The sequence below is a fragment of the Synchiropus splendidus genome, chromosome 2 (genome assembly GCF_027744825.2).
Source record: "Synchiropus splendidus isolate RoL2022-P1 chromosome 2, RoL_Sspl_1.0, whole genome shotgun sequence".
In the NCBI taxonomy this organism is placed as follows: domain Eukaryota; kingdom Metazoa; phylum Chordata; class Actinopteri; order Syngnathiformes; family Callionymidae; genus Synchiropus; species Synchiropus splendidus.
Window position 1 is genome coordinate 19,159,868 of NC_071335.1, and position 24,211 is coordinate 19,184,078.

Below are 24,211 nucleotides of genomic sequence, written 5' to 3' on the forward strand. Positions count from 1 at the left end.
GTGAGTGGCGCCACATTCCATTTCACCTTCACATGGCTGGGTGTGAGATACAGTCACTGAAGATTCACCTTGTTTGATGTGGTTTAACATGAAGCCTTGAGACAAATGGCTTTCCGGAGTTTCAAAGCCTGCAAAGAGTCGAGGCGTTTCTGAAGGCACTGACCCGGTAAGGCCACTTGTTGACTTCACTTGACCCGCCTGATGTTGCAGACCTTCAAACGCCTTTGTGAATTATTCCTCAATAAGCATGAAGATCCTCCAGATGCCACGAGTCGGTCTGATCCATGGAGCCTCCACCTCCAGAATAACAGGGTCAGAAAATCGCCTCAGTAAATGGTCACCAATCTGATCCATTCTCACTGGCCTTGCGTGTCTGCATCAACAACAACAAAAAAACATTTTGTTTAATGATCGTGCTGTTAATAAATAAAAATAAAAACAAAAATAAGTTGGGTTTTTTTTGTTTTTTTTAATTGCATTGTTCATAATAGCCATTAACATAGTTAACATAAATAAAACGTAGCCATTTTAAACATAAATTAAACTATTGTATTGCTTATATTCAGAATCTTTGTCTTTTAATAATAGTTTCTCGCCGGAAAAACGCAGCATCCAGGTTCGGATCTGCGTGGAGGTTTTCTATTTGCTCGGAACGCACAGCCTCTGTTACCTGGCAACAACACGGCGCATCCACCCGAGTGGAGAAGTGTAATGTAGTCTTTAATCCACAGCGCCCCGGTTTACGACTGCTGTGTTACAAAGCAAAAGGAACCACATTTCCCACAATGCTAGTGTTACGGAAGTTCACGCCCCGTGTGAATCACATGACTTCTGGTCCTCCAAGTGCTAGAACAACAGTCCCTGTTGACGGTTTCTTCCTCGCTGTTGAGGTGAAAGTGTCTCCAGCTGCGGTCCGTCAACATGAAACTCCAGTGTTTGCTGCTCCTTTCGTGTCTGCGGGTTTGTGTTCTGGCCGGGAAATACTCCCGGGAGGTGAACGAACCCAAGCCCAGTAGTGATGAGAAGGCGGTGGAATTCAGGATCGCGAAGGTGAACCAGGTCTGGGAAAAAGCCAAGCGGGTGCGTGGATGAAGAACTGTCCGTGGAATGTGCCATGTGTGGAGTAACTCCGAGCTCTGCGTGCTCTTCTGTTAGGTGTTGTGTTGCTACTCATGCAGCATCACCCTCTTGTGTTTTGAATACTAGTGATGCCTGGCTTCACAGTGTCGCTTAAATACACTGTGGAGACGACAGATTAAACTACGTTGTTTACGCTGCACTTGGTCCAAAATAATTTTGTAATATTAGGTAAAATAGTCAGTAAAATATGAAGGCATTTGTAGCTTGTTTTTCATGTCCACTTGGAGTGAGTCAGCTATGAATTTAGACCCTATCATGACTTAAAACGAAGTTGCAAAAATATGCATACTCTTATAGTATAACATGTTGCGTATAAATAATACAATATTACAAGTCATTTTCAGGCAATTGTGTCTGAATAAAACGTGTGTGTGCTTTGTGTCAGCAATGGCCGCCCTGTTGTTTATACTGACCCTCACATAGAAAGCTATTAAACCCTCCTGTCTTCTCTCACTTGCGAACTAACCCTCCGAACGTGACAACACATGCATATTGAACTGAGCGGAAGTGCTTCATATCTAATGTGTTCATGTACGTGGCTCCTACATCCGTGTGCACAGTTGTTCACGATCGCTTCAGGCTACAAAATGACTGCTTTTATGCATCATATTACCCGTGATACTTGACTCATCTAACCCTGCATTTAATATTTTACAGTTTCCCAGTCTTTTTTTTATAGTCTTTCCATACAATTGTACTTTGCTATGTGTTTAACTGCGCCTTGGTCTTTTATTCCACAGATGCAGTTAGCGCCGGTGCGGCTGGCTGAGCTGCACAGTGACCTGAAAATCCAGGAGAAGGACGAGCTGCAGTGGAAGAAAATGAAAGTGGAGGGACTGGATAATAACGGCGAGAAGGAGGCACAGCTGAGGCGCAACTTTAATGGTGAGATGGCGACCTGGGCTCCAGATAAGATTACTTTTTATTAATCTTCTCCAGAGGAAATTTGGTTGTCAGCAGCAACATCACACACACACACTGACACACACAAGGAGAGTCGGGGGCAGAGCCGTTTCAGTGGTGTTCTGCTTCTCTGTATTGCCACATGGCAGGGAAACTAACCAAGTGAATACTAACCTGAGTTAGCACAACACACTGCCTTGAGCAGCTGCTCTGTGAAGCAACTCTTCAGTCTGTTTTGCAGCCAGTAAATCTTTGACTTCAGTTGCAGCTGAAGCAGCAGCCTCTTCCGTAATGACTCTTGTCTCCTTCCTTCACGCTCCACTCGGTCATTGAACTTCAAACTCAGGCCAGTTTCTCCTCCCTCCTGCTCTAAAAACTCCACATGAATGAAGAGATCCAGTGAGACTCTGTGATACGCAACCTATAGTGGCACCGTGTCCTCTGGCTCTCTGTATATTTCACTTCAAAACAGTTGATTCTTTTCAGGCCGAGGAAAGGAGCAGGGGAAAGAGAGGGTGTGACCAATGTGGTCTTATGATTGATTTTGGCTCAGGGAAGAAGCTGGGTAACAGCCTATTGATTTTGGCATTCGGTGCTCTATAGTGCCCACCAGAGGGGAGACGGGGGAAGAGGCCGTGGGCTGTGGGAGAATCGGGCGCAGTTTGTTCTTGTCCTGCCAAACCAGACTGTGATGGAGTGAAAATAAACTTGAGCTGATCCATTTTGTCGCCGGAGGTGGATTCTCTGCTGGGCCTCACGATGGGGGTCCATTTCAGACCCTCACAGAGACACAGAGAGACACTGAAAACTAGGTAAAAATAGACACAAGTAAAGAAAAACATGTGATAATAACATGTTAGGATTGACACCTTTTATGGTCTTCAGTGGAACTGAAGAACCCTGCAGTAGCTACGATTCCCTGCTCTGGCAGCTTGGTGTTTAACAACCGCCATATAATGTTGTCACTCTTCATGCTCACTCTTTAACTGCTAGCATGTGACACCGATGATGCTTTGGCTGGTGCTGACTCAGCAGCTGCAGTAACGTTGAATTGTGAGTTCATCTCTCAGGCGAGTAAAACGGATCAAATGGAGAAGTGTCACATTTGCATATCCGAATAACGCAAGTCAGCAAAAAAAAATGTGGCGGCAACATCAACTGAAGTGTCGTCAAGTCACATGATCTCGTGGTTTGTCTGGCCCCTTAGAAAAGACTCCTCCACAGCGTGAGTGAAACTGACGTTCCTCTGTGCTGCAGTGATCCTTGCCAAGTATGGGATGGACGGGAAGCGAGACACGCGGCCGCTGGAGAACAACTACCTGAAGGACCACGAGGTCAAAGAAGGAGACTCTTTTGACGACCCCAAACTGGACAAACTCTGGAACAAGGTTTGCAGTAGTTCCGTCTCATGCAGTGTACTGTGTGAGTAGAGAGGAGTCTTTTATGAAGGAGTAAAGTCCACCCACGTGGTGTTGGGTAACTGCAGGCTGGAGGGTTAAACCGCTAAAGCTCTCACTCACCAGCGCAGCTTTGACTCTGCTGCGTTATCCATCGACCTCCATCATCCACTAGCTAGCTTCCGTCTCCTCATATGCCTTTGTTATGTTATGTAATAATTATTTAATAATGTTATGGAAACTCAGAGCTACCAAACTCATAGCTATACATAAAAATATATATATATATATATAAAATATAAAATATATATAAATATAAAATATATGTATATGTATATATATATATATATACACATATATATACATATATATATGTGTGTGTGTGTGTGTAAAATTAGCTTTGCGGTTAGCATGCAGTCCCAGGGAATATTTTTAATGCTGTTGACCCCCCTTTTCATACCTGCTACAAGTTTTCTGACAGAAGCCTTTTGACATTCAGGCCCAGACGTCTGGCAAGTTCTCCAGCGAGGAGCTGCTGAGTTTGAAGAGAGAGTTCCAGCACCACAAGGACAAGATCCACGAGTACAACATCCTCATGGACACAGTGAGCAGAACTGAAGGTGAGTCGTGGTGAAGTCTCGTCCGCTCTTGTCCATACTAATGTCCGGAGTCCTTCAAGAAAGCTGCAGTGAGAAGGAGTACTTGTTGTTTTAGTTGGGAATAAATTTGATAAGATATTGTGACATCAGTTTCAGGACACAGGCGTTCGGTTTCTTTAACATTGCGTGGTGTTTTGAGACTCAATGCCAGAGTGAGTTGGACATGACTCATTTCTCTGAAACCGTCTGTTGTATCCACTTTGCTGTTGCTGTATCCGGAGAGTGGAATTGTGTTGGTTCAGGTCGATTCTCTGACGGTCCGACACGTTGATGACAAGTTTCCTCAGAGGACCTGTTCTCCATCTTCAGCCGTCGTACCTTGTCACACTCTCAGTCAGGCTGACAAGCCCTGGCTGTGCCGGGGAGAGACACGGCACCTGACGCGGCTGACGCTCCGCAGCTGTTGCCTGTCAGCGCCGCGCATCACAACGTTTATCCCGAACGAGCCCCGGGCGGCTTTCTGCCTGTCTGATAATGTTAAATATGAAGCCACTCAGTTGGACCTGCAGGATCTTCTTCTCTGCCTCCCAACTTCTCCCTGTTGTCTCCTGAAAGAAAAGATCCCAAGGATGTTCTGTTTCTGCTGACTCCGCCTCCCGGTCTGCCATCTTGTTTCTCGCAACAGAAATCCACAAGAACGTGATCTCGCCCGTGGAGGGCGACACCAAAGAGCACACGCTGCCGCAGAAGCACACGGAGCTCAAGCAGAAGATGAGGGACCTGAATCACGGCTTCGAGCGGCTACGCAAGATCAGCCACGAAGGGTTCGGCGAAGACAGCGGTGAGAGAAAAAACACCCTCCGTTTAAGTGTATTTATGACGACACGTCCTTCTGTTTGTAACTGCTGAGGACGGGCTTGTTCACTAGACAGCAGCCAAACCGGTCTAATCCAGCAGTGCTTTGTTTCAGCGGACAAGAGTGTTTTAGAAAACCGCTGATCCGCTGGGTTTGGGCCTCATTCACTTCAGTGTTATCTCAATAGAGAAAAGCTTTAGAGAGTCTGGACGAATCTGCTTGTAGACTCAAGGCCAAACACTTTCGTAAGAGATGTCGGGTCGGCCTGAAAACAGCTTGTTCAATGGCGGAGCTGCAGCGTGCGAAGGATAATGTTAGTCTCCTTTTGGGAACCTTTACGATCGTTGCTGGTCGAACAGCCCATAATAAGCCGTGTCTGTTTTGAAAAGTGCAGTCTCTCAGTGTGATAGTTGTGACTTTTAGTTCTCCTTTTTGAGGATAACAACGCTGTCTGAGCCACTTTTGGTTACATAAAACCCTCCAAAACTTCTACAGCTTTATCTTCTATTAGTCAGAGTGACACCTCAGCAGAATTCAGTGGAGGGAAGTATTTGAGTGCCATATCGAAGGATGGATGAGGAAGTGGTGTGAGGGTTGTGGGAGACAAGTGTGATGTAGGGGAGAGATTTCGGGGATTTAAAAAGAGTCTCAATGGACCGTGATGTTTGCGGATGATATAGTGATCTGTAGTGGGAGGTTGAGGGTCACGTGTGTGGGATCAATCGTCGGCAAGTTAAAGGAAGGAGGAGGGGGAAGTGCAGGCAGATCTGCTTCTTCTTGAAAGTCTGTGAGATGCTTCAGGTTTGTCCAGTGCATGGTCAACATGAGAGTTTGAGTCGTGACTGCATTTGCCGCAACTGACGGTGACGGTGTCATTGTAGACTTCCGGGAGCCTCGTGTGATCGAACTGTGGGAGGCGGCGAAGAAGTCCAACCTGAGTGAGGACGAGCTGGACTCCCTGAAGGTAGCCTTTTTGAATGAATTCAAGTCTCATTTGTTGTTGTGTTTTTGAGTCGTTTCAAGCCAAAATTTCCCGCTGTCCACCGTGACCTCTCTGGCTATAGGTTTCATTTTTTTGTGGGGCAATATTTGACTGGTTACGTGAAAGTGAGAACCATCAGGTATGAGTGTCAGTAGCAGACTTTTCTCTCTTTTTTTCTTGTCTGCCTTTCAAATAGAACTCATCCTTCATAATGAGTCATACCTTTTATTTACTTGGAAGTTTTGTGAGTTATTATTATTATTATTATTTGTAAGTCTTTATAGTGTTTGATATCATTATCTTGTGTGTCAAAGCTTCGACTACTTTCCGTCTTGAACTAAAGTTTGATTCAACGTCATGAGTTTGGCTGCCAAAAATTTGCTTGTAAAATGTTTTACGATACGATTTTTTTCCAACTACGGACATTGGACATTTCAATTTTGAAAGGAAAGTGAATTTAAAAACCAGCACGAGCACAATGGCGCCCTGGCGCACGTGTTTCTGGTGGATTTCGGTCCGTGACCTTTTCACTCGCGTTACCACTGGAGGTGCAGCTGTGCATGTAATTGGAGGTTACTGACACGTTCACGTTCACCGCTTCACTTCAGGAGGAGCTGCGTCACTTTGAGACCAAAGTGGAGAAGCACAGTCATTACAAGGAGCAGCTGGAGCTGTCGCACCAGAAGCTGCAGCACGTAGAGTCACTGGGAGACAAGGAGCACATCAGGAGGAACCAGGAGAAGTACAACAGCCTGGCGGAGAAGACCCGGGAGATGGGCTACAAGGTGAAGACCACCACCAGTCAGGAGCTCAGTGTGTATTGTGTTGCGGGAGGGTTTCCTCAGAAATCTGGCTTCTTCCTTCACAAATGCTCGCGGGGAACTGGAACTGACATCCGACTCTGTCTGCCTTTCAGATGAAGAAACATCTGCAGGATCTGAACAACAAGATCTCACGTGGCCTGGTCCACAACGAACTCTGAAGGAGGGAGAGTTGTCGTGTTGAAAGATGCACCTGATGAACTCACAACCAACCATTTTCTACATTTTTGCTCTTGATTTTTTTTAAGAAAGAACAATCGATGCACTTGAAGTGATTCACAGACTGGTTGACACGTGGTCTGGTCCAGGTAGGTTTATTTGGAAAACTCACGGTTGGAAAAATGTCAGCTGTTGTACAACACAAATAAAAATGTTTTCTGTAGTTCATGTTGACGACTGTACAGGAGGAATTGAGTCGTGGAGCTGGTGACAAATGATTTGACAAACACTCTTGTTCAACAGCACAAACTTCAAAGATAAGTAAAGTGTATATAGAGTAGCAGCTACTGACAAACATCCAACTGTGCTTCTAACATTTTTAATAAAGTTGGTGACCACAAGTGCTGTAGCGTCACATCCTCTCTGTTGCTGGTACTTTTCGATGGTCCACTCCAGTCTAAGATTTTGGCCGTAGTGAAACTTCATTTCTCCACCATGAATCACTTTGGTGCATCATGAAGCTTCATGGCTCACTTTCAGAGAGAGAGGGGGGAACCTCACTCGGTGAGCTCTGAACAGCATCGTGCTTCATGAAGCTTCAACCTTTCATTTGTTTCACTACGAATTTTTAAAAAATAGATGCGGTATCATGAAACAGTACCTACCACTAGATGGCTCTCTTGGTTTGGAGATGCTGTCAGGTTTCATTGAATTAGTTGTCCAAACATTTTACAGCAGACAGCGCCACCTGGTGGCCTCTGAAATCTGGATACTGTATTCATGAAATCTACTCTTCAATACTGTGTCATGAAACCTCTTCTACTCATCACTAACTCTATCAACCATTTCAATGAAACCTCACAATATTTCTGAAGTGAGAGCGCCACCTACTGAGCTCTGAAACTGAGGACACGTCGCATCACCACCTGTTCTGCTGGAGGAGGTTCGCTTGTAGTGGAGTTTAACAACATTAGCTAACTGTAATGTGGCTGACTGGAGGACATGACCTCTCTTTGCTTGGTACGAGACACATGCTAGAGACAACAATGCACCTGCAGAAAAGCAAATAATGACGTCTTAAAACTTTGTAGCATTGCGACGGTGACCGGTGGTCAGAGGCCTGGTGCTGCTGCTGCTGAACTTCACAGCACAGCGCTGATGAATCTCAGCTGCCACTCCTGCTAAAACATGAACTCCTCAAACTGGCACTCAAGTTGAAAAAGGCCGGTAATAGACGGAAATAGAAAGGCGAGAATATTGAGATTTCCTCCATCGCTCAGTCGCCAGCCTCTCACGGTGACATTGATTTCCGTCAGGAGTAATGTATCCATGAGGCTCCATCACGCTCCGCAGCACAGGCCCGGGACTGTGGCGCTTTCAGTCCGAGTACAGAGGGCGCTGATGGCAAATAATCAGGGTCTAATAAGAGCTGATTGTGAAGTGTCGGCGCGAGACGGAGGCCGTGATCTCATTGCGCCGCCATCTCTGGTGATGAATGGCGCTGCCTCTCCAGACGTGGGCTGGCGGAGGTGTAAATAAAGCCCCTGTGGGGAAAGTCCGGCCGCACTTGTGGCTGAAATTACATTTGAAACTCAATGTGATTTGTTTAAGGACGGGAGAGTTTCTAACCAATGACGTCGCAGAGATTCAATTACAAACGCAGCGACAATCAATCTCCGCTGATTTCACGCATGAAACTTCAAACTTCCAAATGCGGCGCTTTTGTCCACATCGGAACGAATTAAATAGCTGAAGAAATGAGTATTTTGTCGTTCAGCTGAAACCATGAGGGCTGTGCAGACATGACCCGGCTCTGGGACTTTTAATAGGTTTTTAATAGGTGTTGCTCTCATTTTAAGAAGTTCATTCAAAGCAGAAATGGGTGAGCAGACAGCGCCATCTACTTGAGCCTGCACACATGCTCTATGAATCTTCCTGAATCTTCCCTCGAGTGAAACTTTATCAGTTATTTGAAACCCTTCCAGGCCTTATAAATTTACCTGGCGGACTGGATTTGGCCCCTGGGCCTTCAGTTTGATACGTAGCCTTAACCCTGAGGAAAGCAAATTGGAATATAACAGCGCAAAAATCATCAGTTTGAGTCATGAATCTCCATTTTCCTGTGGTGGTTCTTCCTCTCCAGAGTTGTGCATACAGTCATCCGCTCTGACCTTATGGCCACATGCTTAACACTGTATTGATCTTCTGTCATAGCTAGAGCTGCTGCTGTGTCCTCAAGCGTTGAAGTTACTCCTCCTCAGAGTGACTCTACCGTCCACTAGAGACTCGGCACAGAGCCAGAAGTCTGAGAACGGACTGGGTTTTTGATCCTTTAGGATGAGGAGAAATGAGACGCAACCTCTACTCTGGCTCCGGAACATCTTGGGATCCCAAAGACGGAGCTGGGTCAACACTGAAACTGCTCAAGCTAAGCTAGTCGTGCTGCTACGAGACAAGGAATAGCGCCCCCCGGCGTCGCTGGTGGCAGTTGCCTGATGGAGCTTCACGAAGCCTTGTGTCCAAAGCTCAGACCCTGGTGCGCTAGTGATGAGGTCTCATTTAAAGACTAGAGACTGCCAGCTAGAGGGCACTGTTTTGTGACGCTGCATCACTCTCGATCGGACCTTTGACAGACCGGGTCATTTCTCTAAACACCTATAGCTCTAAGTGACTATGAAATGAGCCAAAGAAACAAGACTGACTTCCGCAGCAGCTGCTGGATCAGTGCTTATATAGGAATGGCTGTAGCGACGTCGACTCTCCAGGTGAGTCAGTTTGTCGTTCGAGGTTTCCATGGCGGCGGCAGAGCAGAGGAGTTGGCCGTCGGGTCACCTGGTGGAGACGAAGTGGATGATTCCAGAGTAGGAGTCCACTGAGCCAGATTGGTGGAGAAAGTTCCTCACCTCTGTTGGCACTGTGGGGTCTGGAGAGCCATCCGTTTGCCATCGCTGTGTTGACCTTGGCGATGTTGACGTAGGCAGAGTCGCTCTCTTCATAAGGCCTGAGGTCTCTATTTCCTGTTTTGGAGTGAAGAAAATCTGAGGGGTAAAGCTTGTAGATCTAAACCATCGGGGTCAAACTTAACAACATAGTATTAGGGCTACGAACATTTTTAACTATGTGTGATTAAAGAAGTAATATTATGAAAGTGTGAAGGGGACGTCACGCCACGTTGCAACTTGGGTGTCGGCGCCATCACTGGGGTAACAGCAGTACAGCATCAGAGTAACTAAATGTCATGACTTTAATCATGTAATAATACGACTTAAATCACACGAAATGTTAAAAAAAATAAACACAAAAATTCTTAATACTTGTATACTTACAAACGTAAACACACAATGGCTGAAGTTTTAAAGCAAACAATATCAAAATAGAAACCAACTCTGCCACTTTGGGCCACATAAAACTCCTCTGATCCCCAGGCCTTGACTGTGACACACAGTGTTCCCCTGGATACAAGCAAGCTAGAATACGATGGAGGTGCTTCTGGCTTCGTACCTGCAGCAGACCAGTGTGTGCTCAGAGAGAGAGGCAGGAAAGGGGACAGGGGCCTCCTCTGACTGGCAGCCTCTCTCAAATCTCTGCGTTCCTCTGCCAGCGAGAGCAGCGGGTCTGCGCTCAGAACATGATGAAGTTAGCTGCCGCTTTGGCTGTCGTTGGAAATGACAGACACTCACCTGGTGAAGACGGCGGCGGCACGGGGGACGACGGCGGAGATCCCACCTGCAGAAGAGCAGCAGTGACTCACTGATTTACGAGGACGTGCGGGTCCAGCAGCTGAGAGTCAGAGTCGCCTCACCTGTCGCCTGCGAGCTCATGAATCACTGCAGTATTAAGTGCTGCACAACACAGGTGCAGCTTTTCTACACCAGATCCTGACGTCCATCCGTCAGCATCCACACACCAGAACCAATTCCCCATCCTCGTGCTACAGGTCTCCAATAGACCCATTTCATTTCAAATATATATTTTAAATAAAATATTTATGTTACAAGAGCAAGTGTATTTCATTTCTGATCAAATGAAGCAGCATCTTGTGCTTTATTTACCTTCTATATTAGAATTGGATTCCATAAATATTAACCGTCAGTGTGAAAGATGAAAGTTTGAAATGAATTTTTCTTGTTGACAGGACTGTTTTTTTCTGACTTCCTATTCTCATACTGACCTTTTCTAACATACAATCTGTACCTACCAATGAAAACAGCAAAGCAAACCAAGCTCTGGTATCGGATCAGAGAAATATCGGTATCGGCAGATATTACAAATTTACATGTATTGGGATCATGTACTGGAAAACATGGATCATTCAATCATTAGATCATTAAAAATTGTAATTTTTTTAATTTCCCTCACCGACCACCGCCTCCTACAACATTGCCTTCATTTCCTGCATCATCAATACTTTGCAAAACAGTTGCCATGTTTGTTTTGGAGTTTGTTTGTCAAAAACTTTTGACCCTGAGCTGCTCCCCCTGGTGGATATATGGGTGAACAGCAATACCAATGCAAAGAACGTAAGGAAGCATGTGATCATCTGAAACGGATGGGTGCAATTCCGTACGTAGACGGAGCATAAATGGGCCTTGAATCCTTCGATTATCATTTTTCAAAAGTGTGATCTTCGTATCCTGGTGACTGTTCCTCACCTGCTGCAGGCCTCCACTCCTCAGCCTCCACTGCTCTGCCGTGATGTAGTTCTCATGTTCCTGACAGAGAGACAAGCAGGATCTGTTACAGCTCAGACAGCACAAAACATGTGGATCAATGGGAGTCAATTGAGGATGATACCCGCTTATTTATTTACTTCCACCCGAGAGCTTGAAATATCATTTCTATAATCAGGATGAGGAGATCATTTCCTCCGTCGAGACTTTTGGCACCTGCCTTCACAACTCATTACCTCCGCAGGTCTCCTCTCCTCCGCGCACTTCTGCTGTGTAATTACCAAGCACGCCATCATTACACTGGTGTCAGCACTCACAAAAGCGCCGGCGTCTGGTCCCGCTCCGACGACGGCGCGATCGCTACCAGACTAGCGCGAGTCAGAGGAAATTAATTAGAGGCAGGTTTCATCAGACGGTTCAGACAAAACGTATCTCGGGGAACAATTTCAGCTCCAGACGGGCGTTTAATGGAAGCCGCTTCGGTGGTTTTGACTCCTGAAGTTTTGCAATCTGGGGAGGTCAGCTGCTGAGCCAGGAGCTGGTTTACCGCACGATTACTGAAGCACCACCAGGTCTAACTTTCGTGTGAAAGAGTTGAAACTTGAAAGAGCCGATTCCAAACAACAACCAAACAAGCTGCTTGAATCAAAGCAGGTTATACAATATTCTGTAAGAAGCCTTCAGTTCCCGCGAGCTAAGATCAAGTATTGTTCCAGCATGACTTACTGGAGTGACATAAGACGCCCACGATCGCACTTCAGCATGAGACGTCCTCGCGAGGGATCACGGAGAAATGCCCCATTTATTAGATCCGGAAGATTGAATGCCACTGGGGGCTTAATAAACACTGGGAGATTAAGGCGAATTACCGAATGCAAATGTTAGCCGCCAAATTAGACTCCCAGAGGGAGAGTGATGCTGGGAATGTTCAGCGCAGACACTCAGTTTAATATTCATCTAAACCCGCTTTTATAAGACCATTCCCCTTGAAAATATCATCGAGAACGGGGGGTGAGAACTGGGCTTTTAATTGAATTTCAGTGCTAATATGGTTTGGCTTTTCTCTTCAGTCGGGTTTATGTGAGAAGAGTCGTGAGACAGAAGTGGTCGTATTTGCCAAGGGTTTTAGAGGTGCTGAGGTGGGCTCACCACGGTAGCAATACTTTCAATCTAGAGAGAATAGTGGAAACCAGGGGTGTCAAACGCAGTCGGCGGAATTTACAGGCCAAGCATAACCGTATGACTGCCTCTCTTCTGAGAGGAAATCTGAGTGCACTGTAAATAGAACTCAGTCGGAGTCTGTCCTTTGGCAGCACAATGTGGAACACTGTGTTAGCGTTATTAATTCTCTTCCGTTCTCACAGCGATTTCACCACAGCAGACTGGGTTCGATTCCCGAGTCATGTCACCCCCTTTTATTGAATCATGGAAGTTAAATTTGACATTTAAACTCTTTAAACAACCAGATAAACAACAAAAATGGCACTTCTGCTAAACTACCCTTCATTTATTTATTTTACTTTTTTCTCCTTTTTTCTCATGCCATGGCATTGGGAGGCCAGATTTGTAAATCTTCTTTTTCATATTTCACACTAAATGAATGATTTATTCAAGACACATCTAGTGACTAAAACAGCACAGCGCCACTCACTTTAAATCCCATGAGTATATCATCTCCTCTGTATTTGCATATATATATAAATAGTTTATGTGGAAGCAACATGTCACCATCCTGGAAGACTTGAAGCTTGAGGTCTCACAGTTGCACAGTTGTCTGTTGTGTTGTCCTACCTAAGTAACTTTGTTACTTGTACATTGGTGCAACTCATTGTTGTCCCTGTCTCACATAACACATTATTCCAGGTGTTTCACTGCCTCTCTGCCATGATGTGATACAGCTTGAATGGTTGTGCTGTGTTGTGTACTTGTGTGGTACCTCAGTGAACAGAGTGTTGGTCCTCTCTGGGTCCAGTGGTGGCGCCCTCTCACTGCCCCAGGAGAGCGAGCGCTGCATCCCAGCCTGCAGCTGCTGGGTTCCTGTGAGGCTACTGAGTAATCTCTGACCCTGACTCTCCACTGCATCCTCCCCCCTCCACCTGCTGCCGCTCAGATCTGCTGTTCCTCGGGTTGCTTCGGAGGCCCTCTGGGACACGCCGCGGGGGGTGTCATAGTGCAGGCCCAGCAGGCTGGGGACTCTGTAGTCCTCACCGTGACTCTGAGATGCACTGGAGCTGGACCTTAAAGAGCAGGACGATGTTGCGAGTGTGGACTGGAAGGCAGGAGGAGGAGGGGGTGAGGACGGGGGGGCTGCAGGTAAGCTGCCAAATGAGCCGAACTCCTCGCCTCCTGCGTGACTTGTGATGTCCTGACTCCCAGTGCAGGAGGAAACGCTGCCTGTGTAGGACGACTGGCTCCCCGTTGCAATCCCGATACCACTGTCCAGTGAGCTCTGCCTCCCGCTGTCGTGAAGACCTCGCAGATGGGAGGACGGAGGTCGGGTCACAGACCCGCCCGCCACATACAGCCGGTCGTCCGAGCTGGTCATGGCCTTGAGTGTGGAGGAGCTGGACGCCGTTTCGGAGGAAAGGTGCAGCTTCGCCAAGGGATCTGCCCAGAACGGCAGTTTCTTTCCGTAGCTGGTGTCCGACTGGCTGGAGGAAGAGCTGGAGATGCTGCTGTGGTCGTCCCCGGCAACCGAGGTACTGCAGCTGTAGGTGGATGCTGCGGAGAACAATTTGGAACTTAGGAGCTGAAGTTCTACAAAGTCCAGTCTGGCTAGTGGAGCGTGGAGCAGATAGGAGACCAGGCCACCTGCTCCACAGAGCCTCCACTGTGGGCGACAGCTCGCCCCTACAACTGGCTCCATTAACATGTGTTTTTGAAGGTGATGTTCAAACATAAGTACAGAGAAGAGGCGTCACAACCTCCGCTGAGCCTCTGCATGAGTCAGCTCTGACGGTTTATTGGACTTGTGACAACAAATTATCATAATGATAACAAAAACTCCCCCGGAAGAAGCTCATGAATATGGAGCACTGACAGACAGCTGGCCCCAGGCCGTGCGCCGTCATGGTGAGGGGGGAAATATTGGCTTCACTGCGGCGTGGAGTTTGTCTGTAGCTTCTGACACTGAGCTCAAGTTCGAGCGGACAAACGTACCAGCGCTGATCGCCAGGCTGCAGGTCGACAACATGCTGAGTCTCTTCTCCAGCTCCGACGCCTCCTGGTTAATCCGTTCTTCAGCTGCAAGTGGATCTGCAGTGGGATCTCCTGAAGGTGAGAGCGGACACCGAACAGCCAGAGTCACCAGGCAAACTATTTTTTAATCATAGCACAGCTACCCCAAATATGAAAATGAGTGCCACAAAATAGTAAATTATTTCCTCGTACTCGTAAATTTAAAAGAGCATTTAAGTATTTAACAAACCAGAAAGTTCCATTAAGTGTCTATAAAAATCTGTTAACATATTAATAAAAATATATTTATATCTCCACATGATCAGAGCTACTAAACAGGAACTATTCTACTACATTCAGACCCCAACTTCCCCAATGTGGCGGGAAAGCAACGGTCCAGCAATCTGCCGCCTCAACATTTGTGTGTTCAAATTATAACCATTTCTGCAGTGCAAGTGTGGTTGTACACATAAAGTACACTCTAGAATTCATGACTTCTACGCACCAGAAGACACACAGGCTTGTAAATACAACATCTCCCAGAGGAGGCGCCATAACCATTTAATATGAAATCAATTCAGTGTGCAATGCACCACTTACCCTGCTAACGCCCGCCATATATACGCGAGCTGGGTCGTGTGTGTAGCCGCTAGTGTGTACACGGCTTAACGGTGTGTGTGTATGAGTGTCGGCAATCGAACCCACAGGACTGTGGCCTCTGGACCACAGAGGCCAACATGAGGATGCCAAGTTTCCTCACTACGATGTCAGGTGTCGACTAACATTTGCTAACGCCGCCGCTAATATTAGCCGCGGGCCCCTGCTGCAGACGCATGCAGGTTGGCACATTCACAGAAGTTCAAGTTTAGCTACTGCATGTTTCCTCCGGGACGTTTAGTGTGATGATGGATTCCAACGCTGATCTCACAAATACATCTACACTCAGCTGTTGACCCACTTGTTATACACAAAGGTGTTTGGTGGGGCCACCAGCCGCCGGCGCCCTGGGCTGGAGCTGGTCCTCCTGCAGCTGCAGTGAATAACAACTGCACCACTGCGTCCTGAGCTGCTTGATATCCAGCATAAGATGCAGTGAAGTCTGTATCAAGACTGACTCGAGCTGCCATGGGTCCGGCATGTGCTCATGACTCACTCCTGTGTTTGTATGTCCTCAACATGCCTCTGCAATGAGCCGCACGTAACAATAACACACAGGTCACACGCAAAGGCTCGACCTGCTAATCCGCAGACTGACCCGAGCGGCTGCAGGCGTGTGTGGTTCCGTACGTGTGGCACCCCCCACCAGACCTCGCAAGTTTGAGAATGAAAGTCGCAGAGTGAATTATGGTTCAACACATCGACGTCAATCATCACCAATTTTCAATGAAAAAGTCCCTAAATCAATTCTTATGTTTTGAGCTCGGCAAAGTGTGGCTCGGGGGGCAAGTGATCTTGGCGTATTTACACACCATTAAAGAAATGTTAATCTTTCAGTGTTGTTTTCTTTTCTTTCCATAGTTGCTGTCCATTATTTATTTATTTATTTATTACTAATTCCCTCTCGTGTTTATTGAGTCGTGTCGGGGAACAAAATTGTCATCACCTTTGCCATTCTTTAAAATGATGAAATAATATTTATTTATTTGTTTGCTTATTTTGTTATTCATTTTATCTATGAAGTGCTGTTTTCACATGTATATTTACTGAGTTGTACTGGCAACAATTAAACTGCATGTAAGGTTAAAAGAACAAATTACTTCTGAGGTACATTTTATTTACTGTTTTTACTATTTTGTCTTTTTTTTCTCACTGATATTTACTTATTTTTAGTATTTAGTATTTTAGTAATTTTAACTTAATAATAACAAATAATTATTAACAAAAGAAAGAATCTCATTATTTGACGGCCCCTTTACAGCCCCACTGGAAATGGAATCGCCCACCAAATCTACTGGAGAAAAAAAATGCAGGTGCCAAGGGCCCATCGCTCAGACATGATTGACACAATGTAAAGATGCTCTGTAGATGCTGTAAACCACCATTTATTGAGAGCCTATTCAGACGCTTATTTTCACCACATATGTTGGGCAAAGTTGCATATATTTCCTTTCTTTCACTGTTAGTTGTCAATATTTAATCCCATGATCATTGCTAGCTTGAGCATCCAAAAGTAGAGACTGACTGGGGCCGCAAGTGCAAATCCATCCATATACCAACAGTTCACTGCAGGATCAAGCCAGGGTCTTGGAGCTGAGCCACGAGACCAAGTTGGGTGTCTTACGTTTTCGTTCTCATCGGGAAGTTCTCCTGGAGACCCTGACCAAGGTGGATTGAGGAGTTGGTATCTAGGGAAAGAGTCTTGGCCTCTTAATGTTAGCAGCTGCCCCCACGACCTGATGGATGGATGGATTTCTTTTGGAGTAAATGTGTAAGTCTAAAGTTAATAATGCAGATGATCAACCTTCCCTACAACAAGACACCAGATGGCCTCATTTGTTTTACACCCCCAACAGCTGACTCAGCAGCTCTGAGGCAAACTTTAAATGAAGTTTTGGATCGCCAAGTGGAACAGTTCCAACGTCAGGAACGATGATAGTGAACTGATGAGCCACATCGTGACTCAAATCGGCCTTGAAAACTGCCGACCCCCGGAAAAAAAAAGGACGAGTCCACAGAAAGAGGTGTGATTTTTCTAATTTCAGTCATTTGGTCACCAGCTTTGGTACTTTAAGTTTTTTGGGGTGGTACAAAGGGAAATGAATTCAGTATTTGAAGTCTGCTGTCAAACTTTGAATTTTTGAGAATAAGCAGGTGTAATAGATTTTTGACTTTCATCTCAGGCTTGAAGCTAAAAACCAAATCAACACAAGCTGCCAGCTCCAAACAGCTTCATCCCACATCCTTTCTTCTCGCAGGCTTGGCTGAAAGTCAAACTAACCGGGCTGGTTGGGAATGTGAGTGTGTACCTGGCAGGGCGGGCTGCAGTCCACGTGGAACTCTGCTGGGCGCGATCCCTCTGACGACGCAGTCGAAGAGAAAGCTTATGTTCTCTCCCTCAGAGCAGGAGAGAAAGAAGACGCCCGCCCCTGAGAAAAGAGACGCCAGGGCAAACAGTCACGGAGGTGAGCGGTTAGAGTTCCATCAAACTGTTCCTCTGGATCACACGTCTGTCAAGCCCACACAGGTGAGAGTGGGAGACGAAAAACCCTGAATTTCTGGCAACTCGCAGCCGAGACAGGATGAAATATCAGCTTTAAAAAGCAAAAGCGCTGAGAAAGTGGAGCGGAGAGAGACGGCTTTTTAATGAGAGCATCAGGAGAAGCTGCAAAGTTTGCAGACTTTAAATGTCATTTCAACTTCTTTGTCACTGATGAGCACAAAAGAAATGATTTCACAAAGGCCTTGATGTTTGTTCGGTAGACATCGGATCGGACGATGTTTTCTATTAGCTGAATCACCTCACCTCTTTCCTGAGTGAACGAAGGCTGACTGCAGTGGATTCTCCTGCAGTTTTGGGTGCAGTCACTCGCATGTTAAAAGTTGCCCCCATCGTTCGATGTGTTCCAAAGGCTTCAGCTGGCTTCAATAAAGTTTGACCTGATTCAGCACCTGCCACTGTTGTGAATGAGAGTTCGAGGAAACTGGAATGACACACGAGGCATATACACTATCCATCATCCTGCTGCCATTCCACACAAATGTTAGCGTGCGAAAGCACTTCTACGTTCTGACCACTCTCCGAAAGGCAGGTCAGCGGCTGCCGAGTGTGTGTGTGTGCGAGCGTCTTGGCAGCCTGCGGATGAACACGTGTGGACCTGATAAGCCAGGAAATATCTGCCGAGCTAAGACATCGGCTCCGCTCCAAACATCAGCCATTATAGAACACGCTGACCTCATTTACACAGAGGGCTGAAAGGGCGACCAGCGCCACCCTCACTGTGGACCCCATGGTGATCAAATTATTCATCTGCGACTTTTGGTGTTCATTCAAATTCACCGTGTCTGTGATAAGAAGTATTTGACCCTTGATAGCTGCAGCGTAGACGCGACTGTTCAAGTTAAAAATTACATTACAAATGTTCAGACTAAGACCAGAATTCAAAAGTCCATAGTCAAATCTTCTCAGCTAGTTTAGATAGCAACATCTGTCACCAGCATTTGAAGACTGAATTATCAATTACTTTCAGAAGAAAAAACAAAAAACTATATGTCACTCAAGCACCGAGAAGAACCACACAGACGTGATGAAACTGCCTGCCTGCAGCACTCGCTGCTTCTGCCTTTAAAAGTGAAACGAGAACACTGTGTTAATCCCTCTTCATGGAAATGCAATTCTTGCTGACACAGGTGTCGAGGGCAACTTCAGGGTCCTACATTCGTGATTCACTGCGCTTCCAAAATGCACAAGACGCCCACATGGTGCCAGCTCATGAGGTTTGTTCGCTCTCTGTGGCGTCCGGACAGACTGTGCGGTCGGTTTGCCTCTCGCAGAGGAAACTAAATAATTGCAGATTGTATAACAACAACAATAACAAGTGTGACATGTGCCCACCACCAACCACCGAAAACAAATGTTCCTGTTTGTGTTGAAACGCACTTCGCCTCTGATCCCACACTCGTTCAGTCCCTCAGGTCCTTCGTTTTGAAAGCATCTCCGCTTGAATTTCCCTGCTCTTTCACATCCAGCACAGTCAAACCGTGGCCTGATTCACCCGGCAGCAGTGCTTTATATTGCACATCCTCCACCAGCTGGACTGGTCCTCACCTCATCACCCACATCAACTTCACAAAGCGTTTACGGCGATGCTCAGCAGCACCACAGTTCTAGATCACTGTTGACGTCAAGGGTGAACTTTGTTTGTGCCACTCAGCAACTCTCTCAAGCAGCAGAAGATTGATCTGGAAAGACACATTTGTTTACAGAAGTCACGTGTCCAACCAGAGGTCTGGGGGCCAAATCTGGCCTGTCAAGTCATTTTACATGGCCCACAAGAGGTAATAGATGACCTGCAACTTATCGTCACCCGTCATACATGTACAAAATCCAACTAAAATCCATGTGAGACTTTGAAGGTAACAACAAATACGACATCTTAACATCCACTGTCGCATGTAAGGAGGACAGAGGACAGAGGAGGCGATGGACTCGAGCCCCAAAGTGAGGAAGTTTCCAGCACACTCCCAAATGACTATAAGACACTTGCACTGAGCAACAAGTTATTTAGATTTGTCACAAGCTGTGTTATACTGACACTGTAGAATTCAAAGTCTTCAGTCCACAGTATCAAACTGTTTCCTCAAAATGGTTGCTCTGCAGTGGTACAACCAAGGCACTACCTCATACAATATCAGATATGTTTTTTTAACAACTACTAAAGGTGGGTGAATATGAAATTAGCGTCACTGTCTTCTTTGTTTAAAACTCTGATGATCCAAGGGGTGAACATCTGATGGATACAAGCAGATCCACACCTCAACAAACTACCATGACGGACGCAAATGCAAATCAACAAGTCAAATGCGAAACTAAGACGCTCTTAAATCTTCCCAGGAATGACCCTTGCATAGTTGACTCTCTAAACCTCCCGTTCAGCCAGCTGGGTCACCGTAGGGTGATGTGCAGACGGGTCGGAGGAGAAGAATGCCATAGGCCGTGCAGCCGAACAGGAGGCGTTCGATTGGCTGCATGTATTTATAGATGTTTGCTGTGAGAGTGCTGAAACTGAGACAGGACAGCTCAACGTTATTCCTGTTGGAGCCACAGGTCGGCTTTCTCTCTCACACGAAGAAAAGCCTGAAATCCATTGGTAATATCGGCTCGCATTGTTGTGTATTCAAGGACTTGGTGAGTTACGCAGGTGCTGTTACAAAACAGGGATCAATCAAATAGCTTCCCGCTTTTCATCTGATGCAGTTTGATTGCAACTCTTTTGTGGCTGAATCCTTCACCTTCATGTTGGTCTGCGACAAAACAAACATGGCATCCACTGAGGAGGATAATCGTCCATCTGAAGTTGCTAGTTGTTTCTGACACAACAGTGAAGGGGAGAAACTAGGTCCATGGTATAAATTCATTCAAAGGTCTGGTACCCTTTCAGGTCCACTGTGGTCTTCATTTTTGGGGTCCATCTCTCCATTTTCAGTCACAAAAACCAAAGTTCCGAGGCCCAGTCTTGCCTCACCCCATACACTTTCTCCACTTCCTGTGGAGCCATACCAAGACCAATTCTGGATCTGTCCCAGGGATCCCCCAACATGGAGGTGTCCGGGAGACATCCTGGCAAAAGGAGTGGCAGATCTACTTGGAGCTTCTCACCCTATTTCTAAAATGGAGTCGAGACACCATGCGGACTAAATGAAACTAATTTCGGCCACTTGTCCTTTCGATCACAACTCATCCTTCTAGACACTGTCCCCGGTTACGTTGATACCCAGAAACCCCTGTTCCACTCTGTTTTAGGGACAAAAACCAGGACTACGCCTCTCGGTTGGCCTCAGAATGCCTCAATATTCACCTGGAAGAGCTGGTGGGAGTTTCTCCTGAGAAGGTTTGGGCCGCTACGTTTTGGCTGCTGACCCCACGACCCGACCAGGCAGCATCAGATGGGTGATGGGATTTTCTTTATCCATTTTGTATAAAAATAACTAGCCATTCCATGACAATAAAGCCATATTATGTGGAGCAATAAAGGCACTTTTACACTGCAAACACACATATCACACGCTCCAAGCGGGTCTCTACTTGGAACAGTGTATATCAATAAACAAAGGAGTTAAGTTCCATCATTTTCCAAGAAAAATAATAGATCTTTTCCCAGCTCTGGGAATTAATACCATCAGATGACCAGGGACTTTCTTCTTTGTTAAAAAAGAGACTTGAACTCACAGTATCCACAGCGAGTCCCTCCCTCGAACACAAATCCATTGGGCACGGCTCCGTACCGCCGCAACGCCGATAACTTCCAATATCCGAACACGATGGGCGGCAGGCTCCTGCTGAGGGTCAGCAGGTTGTTGCAGAGGTGCAGCGTGGCCGGCCCGCTCTGCAGTTTGGTACCAGGCTCCACGTTGATGCTGAAGCTGTGGACTGGAGCCACGGAGACAAGATCAAAAACAAGTCACTCACAACTTGAAGGGAATGGACTTCAACATCAGCTGAGGAGGTGAATGTGATGACGCAGGTAGATGTGACTGAACATCGACCACATTCCGCTGATGGTTGACCTGGCACGGTGTGTACAGAAAATCACTTTTCACCGAGCACTTAATCTTTCCCACAAATACTGCAGCGTCAGCATATTCCTGCTGCATTCATTTTCAGAGGGCATTTAATCCTAAACGCAGCTCAAGTAAAAGACAATTATTAAATGGGCTTGAACCGTAATGTGCCACATAAATCAGCCAGGTCGAAACAAAAATACTCACCTGACACCACTGACCAGAGAATAAAGGCCTATGTTTCAGTAGCAATCAGAATGTGGGATTTGTTTATAACAACAACCTGAAGTTGATCACAGGCACAAAGTTTTTTTTTTTCTAAATAGGAAAGGTTCACAGGTGAGAGCATTGTTTTTCAGCCGTCACTGTCACATTCTGTCTACACACTATAGATCTATGCTGATGTGTTGACTCATTCATCACTCGCAGCGCTTGGTTCGGCTAACGCGATGTCTCACTTCAAAACTTTATTGACACTCGTAAGCTATCTGTTTGAGCCATAGCTGGCTGACAACTGAATGCAGAACCAAATAAACGCATTCCAAAATGTAAAAAAAAATGTGTGAGTATGCCTTGGCTTAAAAAGGTTGAAAAACACTGTGTTAGTCAAGTGAAAACAGTGAAACTATGCAACCTATTAAATTTCAATAGCCAATATTGTTTGGGAAAATCTGTCCACTGCTCCTGTGTGGTGTCAGAAGTGGGATTGTAAGGGTTGGCAGAGAAGAAAAAACTGTGGAAAGATCTCACTGGGTTCTGAAATAAAACAATAAAATGAAAAGGAAAATGAAGTAGACTTCCTCTGACTATGACTTGTTGCTGTACTTTTACTGTTTACCGGCACAGAGAAAGGCTACACCCATACGGAATCATACAATGTATGGAGTTAAATAATGCACTAAGGTTGTATCGTTGTTATAAAAATGTAACCAGCGGTGGTCTGTGCATGAAACTCTTCCAGCCCTTCATTGCGTCAGGCAGCTCGGAGCACTGCTTCAGTCTCTCTCTGGAGTCTTCCTACTGCAGCTCCATCGATGGATATAAAACACGTTTATGTGTTGTCCCACTACAGCTGGAGTTTCTCCTGCAGCCCATGTCTTTTACACACCACATTAATAACGGCCCTGACAGAACCATCACGTGTCCAGAAGACGTGACCAACCTTCTCCGAGGCTGTATCGGAGTCGAGAGTCCCAGGCTTGGAGCGCATCCCGGCTGCGGAAGCCCAGGATGAGTGTGTGGGCGAGGCAGAGGACGGAGAGGGTGTAGCACACGCCGTCGTAGCCCGGGCCGGGCTCAACTCCACATATCCCCTGAGGACAGAATTCAAAATTAGATTGGACACACCACTAAGTTTGAGTCTGACCTTGGTTGTTGGACCGGTATTACAAAGAGGCAATACCTTAATTACAACGTGTTAGAGGTCATATTCAAGTTCCATTAAAACGTCTTCTCATTCAGACCTCACTCCTGTCGCAAACTCAAATATGGAGGATAAAAAGTCTGCACCCTTTCCGTCGGTGGTGACAAACTTGGGGGAGTCACCTCAGATTTAGTGGAAGTGTGACCATCTTGTCTGTGTGGTGAACCTTTACCTCCAGAGTCAAGCTGAGAGGATCTTTCCGTCCGACAGCTTTCTGCTTCCCTTTCTTCTTGTCTTTGTACACCAGTACAGACAGACAGTCTGGGGACGCACACATAGGATGTAAATAATATGGAAGAGGTTCGGATTAATTTTCCAAACCAACAAACACTGTTCCCTTAGTGCCAGACAAATACTGCGCTAGTGTCTTCACTGAGAAGCTCATACAAATGCTCAGTATTGCTTACATTCTTAACACCCCTTAACACCATTTTCACTCACTATTTTTTTTTACCATCGATATTTCAAAGCGTTATTGCAGGAGAAAAGCAAAACAAAGTTTGAAATGAAGTAGACTTATCATGTTGTGATATAATTTACTTTCAAAAAAATAAATGAATCCAATGTCAAATAAAGTGGAACTTATGTTATTTTCATTCATGGAGTAATATAAATGATCTTATTGCAAACTAACAACCAATTCCACTCAACTATCAGTAAAAAGTCTTGACATACCTGCCACTGGAGAAGGTTTCTGGACGACGACCCAGCGAGACTTCCACTGTGGAAAGGTTCACAGAAACCAGGGTATTAGTCCCCATGTTCCTCAGGAATGAAATACGTGAGGGGTTGAATAGAAAGCGGAAAATCACCTTCTTTCCATCGCGGAACTTGACTTGCCCCTCCGATACTACAGTATCCGTCAT

At 46.0% G+C, this 24,211-nt stretch overlaps 2 protein-coding genes across 3 annotated transcripts; one reads left to right on the plus strand and one right to left on the minus strand.

The window, feature by feature from the left end:
- The first annotated feature begins 829 nt into the window (after positions 1–829).
- LOC128754011 (alpha-2-macroglobulin receptor-associated protein-like) lies at positions 830–7,258 on the plus strand. 2 transcript variants are annotated; one of them, XM_053856287.1, is made up of 8 exons: positions 830–1,080; positions 1,881–2,025; positions 3,301–3,431; positions 3,940–4,060; positions 4,725–4,880; positions 5,777–5,859; positions 6,486–6,662; positions 6,794–7,258. In XM_053856287.1, exons 1-8 carry the CDS (start codon positions 922–924, stop codon positions 6,857–6,859), a joined length of 1,038 nt encoding a protein of 345 aa, XP_053712262.1. In that variant the 5' UTR covers positions 830–921; the 3' UTR covers positions 6,860–7,258. The 2 variants fall into 2 exon arrangements, with proteins under 2 accessions (XP_053712262.1, XP_053712263.1); XM_053856288.1 differs by having other exon boundaries at positions 830–1,050.
- LOC128754010 (protein Dok-7-like) lies at positions 7,012–24,211 on the minus strand. The gene is made up of 13 exons (XM_053856286.1): positions 24,158–24,211; positions 24,021–24,066; positions 23,518–23,606; positions 23,085–23,235; positions 21,591–21,791; positions 17,671–17,790; positions 14,687–14,794; positions 13,464–14,248; positions 11,510–11,569; positions 10,538–10,583; positions 10,359–10,472; positions 9,761–9,874; positions 7,012–9,689 (listed from the first exon to the last, which is right to left on the minus strand). The coding sequence occupies exons 1-13, from the start codon at positions 24,209–24,211 to the stop codon at positions 9,628–9,630; spliced, it is 1,950 nt and encodes a 649-aa protein (XP_053712261.1). The 3' UTR covers positions 7,012–9,627.